At 52.3% G+C, this 4849-nt stretch overlaps 1 protein-coding gene across 1 annotated transcript in view; it reads left to right on the top strand.

The window, feature by feature from the left end:
- LOC117396729 (apical endosomal glycoprotein) overlaps positions 1–585 on the top strand; it is an 11581-nt gene extending 10996 nt beyond the window's left edge. The window contains exons 21-22 of the mRNA XM_058986663.1: positions 320–410; positions 500–585. Of these exons, the coding sequence (XP_058842646.1) occupies positions 320–375 (56 nt within the window). The 3' untranslated portion in view covers positions 376–410; positions 500–585. The remainder of the gene's footprint in view (positions 1–319; positions 411–499) is intronic.
- Positions 586–4849: the final 4264 nt, after the last annotated feature.

The raw sequence follows: 4849 nt of genomic DNA, 5'->3' as shown, positions 1-4849 counted from the left end.
AGTGGAAGGTGAGACTTCCTGGGATCAATCCCGCCCCTCCGGCCACACAATGCGCATTTTATATCAGAACACGTAGACGCATTTTATCTTGAAATAAAAAGCTGCAAAATCTCACCACAGATACCTGTATGTGAAAGAAGGATTCTGCACAACAGGCTGCAATAATGTCCCTTTCCACACAGGGGCAGCACAGACCTGCTGTCTTTCTTTTCATTCTCGTTGGTCTCATGATCCTTGCTGTTTGTCATCATTAGCGTTACTGTCACTGCTATTGACAGCAGTGGCGGTCGTGTCATAAAGGAGTCTCTTGACTTTGCAGATCATTTTCCAAGCAGTCGGGGCTGCAGGAACCTCGTCCCACATTGCAGTCGATGACATCACCTTTCAATCCGGGAGCTGCCCCAGAGCAGGTGAGCTCAGAGAGCCGCGCTAGAACTGCAGAGACGATCTCGAAACCAGCACTGCAGAGTCACTGAGGGGCTGCTTTGTTCCTCGGCAGGTTTCTGTGATTTTGAGCGGGGGCTGTGCAGCTGGACTAACACACCGGAGCCGGGCTCTGGACCAGCTGGACTGGGACTGGACCAGCGCCGGGACCAGCGGAAATACCCCGGGCCGGGTCTGGACCACACCCTGAAGACCAGGACCGGTGAGAGCTCGGAGATGGGCTTCTGAACGGCCTTCTCTCGTTCAGAACATTTCTCAACTTCTAATGATCTTCTAAAATGCTGGAGCGGAGAGCACTTCAGACTACACACAATAATATCAACAAGCTCCTGTGCTCTCTGCTCTTCCTCAGGTCACTACGTTGTTCCTGTCCAGCAGGAGTCGGGCCGGGCCGGGCCAGAAAGCCTGGCTGTTGAGTGAGCACCTGCCCGCCACCCAGGGCTCCTGTCTGGGCTTGTGGTACCACCTGGACTCTGCCATCCCCATCCGTGAGATAATCCTGACCCTTTTCTGACACAATTGTGTACTTACATATATCATGCAAAAAGACTTCCACACCAAGTACATTGTAACTCAGTGCACTCGTCACTATGTGGAAGTGCACATGCATTACTGAGTAACTACTCTGTGAAGACACAGTGACTCAACACACTTCAGTGCTGCCTCACTACGTTTCTTTTAGGATTCCTAATCCAGCTCTGTTGAGAGTTTAATAGTCTCTCTCTGTCTCTCTCCCTCTCCCCTCTCTCCCTCTCCCTCTCTCTCTGTCTCTCCCTCCCTCTCTCTCTCTCCCTCTCCCTCTCTCTCTGTCTCCTCCCTCTCCTCTCCCTCTCCCTCCCTCTCTCTCTCTCAGACATGGGTGAGCTCAGGGTCCTGCTGTACAGCAGATTCCAGTCCTTCCAGAGCTGGGAGGTCAGAGGTCACACTGGGAACTGGGCCTTCGTCAATATCACCCTGAAGAGCAGCGAGGAGTTCCAGGTAAAGAAGGGAAGAAGAACCACAGTGGAGAGGGAGGAGAGAGAGTGGAGAAGGAGGGAGGAGGGAGAGTGGGGAGGGAGGGAGGAGGGAGAGTGGGGAGGGAGGAGTGGAGAGGGAGGGAGGTGGGAGAGTGAGGAGGGAGGTGTGGAGAGGGAGGGAGGGAGGGAGGAGGGAGAATGAGGAGGGAGGTGTGGAGAGGGAGGGAGGGAGGAGGGAGAGTGAGGAGGGAGGTGTGGAGAGGGAGGGAGGGAGGAGGGAGAGTGGGGAGGGAGGAGTGGGGAGGGAGGGAGGAGGGAGAGTGGGGAGGGAGGAGTGGAGAGGGAGGGAGGAGGGAGAGTGAGGAGGGAGGAGTGGAGAGGGAGGGAGGAGGGAGAGTGAGGAGGGAGGTGTGGAGAGGGAGGGGAGGGCGGAGGGAGAGTGGGGGGATCTGTTGCAGTCTCGTGAGCTGGACGCAGTGACCGCACCTCTGCCCTGTCACCCTCAGGTCGTGTTGGAAGCCTCCACAGGGGAGTCTGGCGCCATCGCCCTCGATGACATCACATACAACGCTGGGGTGACCTGTGAGGGGGTGCAGAGTGACCGTCCGGCCCCAGGTTAGTGCCTGTCTGTGTGGAATTGGATTCACCTTGACAGGAGGGGCACTATACAGTCCATTTGTCTGGTCTGGTCTGGTCTGGTCTGGTCTGGTCTGGAATAAACAGAGCTGAATGCGCCTGACACCTCCCTCTCTCCCCTCTCTCTCAGTAGCCCCCTCTTCAGACCACTACTCGGGGGACCGTGGCCGTCGTGTTTGTGGTCGTCCTGCTCCTCTCCACCGTGGCCGGCGTGCTGCTGTTCCTGTACCGTCGGCGCAGGGGGTCCCTGTCCTGGGGGCCCCTGTCCTGGGGGTCCCTGTCCTGGGGGCCCCTGTCCTGGAGGTCTCTGTTCAAGGGGTCCTCAGAGACGGGGAGCGAGGAGCCAGGTTTCGACAACATTGGATACAGCCACAGTGATGAAGTAAGGAAGGAGGAGGGAGGGGGAGCAGCACAGCGAGGGGGTGCGGCACAGCGAGGGGGTGCGGCACAGCGAGGGGGAGCGGCACAGCGAGGGGGTGCGGCACAGCGAGGGGGTGCGGCACAGCGAGGGGGAGCGGCACAGCGAGGGGGTGCGGCACAGCGAGGGGGTGCGGCACAGCGAGGGGGAGCGGCACAGCGAGGGGGTGCAGCACAGCGAGGGGGTGCAAGCACAGCGAGGGGGTGCAGCACAGCGCGGGGGAGCAGCACAGCGAGGGCTGTGGAGTAAATGCACAGAGACAGAGCTAGCGAGTCACCTGCTTCAGGGTGGAGAGATCAGGGCTGTGGAGTAAATGCACAGAGACAGAGCTAGCGAGTCACCTGCTTCAGGGTGGAGAGATCAGGACTGTGGATTAATGAACGCAGGCAGCGCTAGCTCTGGTGGTGCTAACTGGCTGTTGTGTCTTCTGTTCCAGGACAGGATCACGGTCCCTTCCATGTCGGAGTCCTAGAGAGACAGCGGAGCGCCTGATCCCCTCATTCTCTTCTCTTTCCTCAGCAGTGGAGGCGCTGCTCAGCTGAGACAGCGCACCCTGCTGGCAGGAGGACACCACAGCAGGAGAACTGCTTGTGTCCTCTGTCAGTCATCTGCGCCGGGCTTCCTGGAGAAAACCCAGAGACAGGACCAGCTTGAAACACACCCGGAACTCAAAGCCAATCAGAAAATATATCAGAATCAGACATCAGGGAGGGGAAGATGCAGAGAAGATTTTTAGAACAAAGAAAAATCAAATGCAATTATTTATCATTAGTTTGTCGTACAGTAGAAGGATTATCCCTATTCGCGATGTTCTAATTCTTGAGTGATTTAAAGAATATGTGGTTTTAATAAATGCAGTAAATTAAACAGAAGTGTGTCTAGTGAGTCAAACTTTATATCGTTCATTAACACAAGCTTTGAAAACTGTGTCAATCAGGCACGTGTTCTCAAAATAAGCTTTTAATGCTTTCTAGCATCTTAGATGATCATAAGTATGATCAAAACTGAAATTAAAACTTAAGCGGTTGCGCTGCCCTCTGCTGTCTGCAATGGGTAGTGCAGGTAGTGAACTTCAGCAAGACAGACGCGGCTTTAGCTTTCATTTCTTATCCAATGCTGCCATCGTGTGGCCATTTGGTAGAACTGCTGTTTGAAAGTCTGTCTTTGTCTTAAAAATCTGATTGGATAACACAAGCGCCAGTAACTGCGTGGCTCCTGATTGGCGCACACAATTAGCAAATCAAAACGGAGAAGCGTGTTACATAATTTGCATAAACCCTGCCTTTACCTGTCCCGAGTGCGCACCTGTTTAAAAAACGTGTTTTGTGATTTACGAAACGCGTTTTAGTACGGGTGTCCATATCAGAGTCTTAAACGTATTATATTCTCATGTTTCTCGTGAAGAATTGTTTTACTACCGGAAACGGTTCTTTTGTTTTTGTTTTTTTTAAAGTCAGTTTCGAAATAACCAAAGAAAACAAAACTACCAACTTGACCGGAACCTGACCTTTAGAGTCGTTTCAACTGTAGTATTGTAGGCGGAAATGGGGTGTCAATGCAATATCTGTCCATGCAAATTCAAGGGGTTTTATTTATTGCGGGGGGGGGGGGGGGGCGATGTTTACCTTCCAAGCAGATTTGTCTCCACAAGGCAGATAGGGAGGCTGTGTGGTCCAGTGGTTAAAGAAAAGGGCTTGTAACCAGGAGGTCCCCGGTTCAAATCCCACCTCAGCCACTGACTCATTGTGTGACCCTGAGCAAGTCACTTAACCTCCTTGTGCTCCGTCTTTCAGGTGAGACGTAATTGTAAGTGACTCTTCAGCTGATGCATAGTTCACACACCCTAGTCTCTGTAAGTCGCCTTGGATAAAGGCGTCTGCTAAATAAACAAATAAATAATAATAATAATAATAATAATAATAATAATAATAATAATAATAATAATAATAAAGGGAAAATGAGTAGATAACGTTTGGTGATGACACAGGGAAAAGCGCCTCCTTCTCAACAGCTGAAGCTCAGAATTTCAAATCAGGAAACGCGTCACATTTCAAACCGTAAGCTGGGTTTCCATCTCAGTCAAGGTGACCTCACTGCTAGCGAGGGACGGGAGGGGGAGAGGGTCTTCTAAAAACGCCGCTCCCTCCTGGCCCTGAGTCCCAGGCAGCGCAGGTAATTAGCGCTCAGGTGAGCTGATCAGAGAGAGTGGACGCAGCAATGACAAACGAGACGCAGGCAGCGGTTTGATTAAATAATTAGCAATCACATCCGAGAGCAACACAGCACTCCAAAACAGTACTGATTATTATTATTATTACTATTATCATTTCTATTGCTATTGTTATTATTAATACAGAACGTCAGTCTGACGTCAATGCCGCTTTGAAATCCGGAC

The sequence above is a fragment of the Acipenser ruthenus genome, chromosome 15, assembly GCF_902713425.1.
Source record: "Acipenser ruthenus chromosome 15, fAciRut3.2 maternal haplotype, whole genome shotgun sequence".
NCBI classification, from domain to species: domain Eukaryota; kingdom Metazoa; phylum Chordata; class Actinopteri; order Acipenseriformes; family Acipenseridae; genus Acipenser; species Acipenser ruthenus.
The sequence above is the reverse complement of the archived record's forward strand: the minus strand, read 5'-3'. Positions and strand labels throughout refer to the sequence as shown.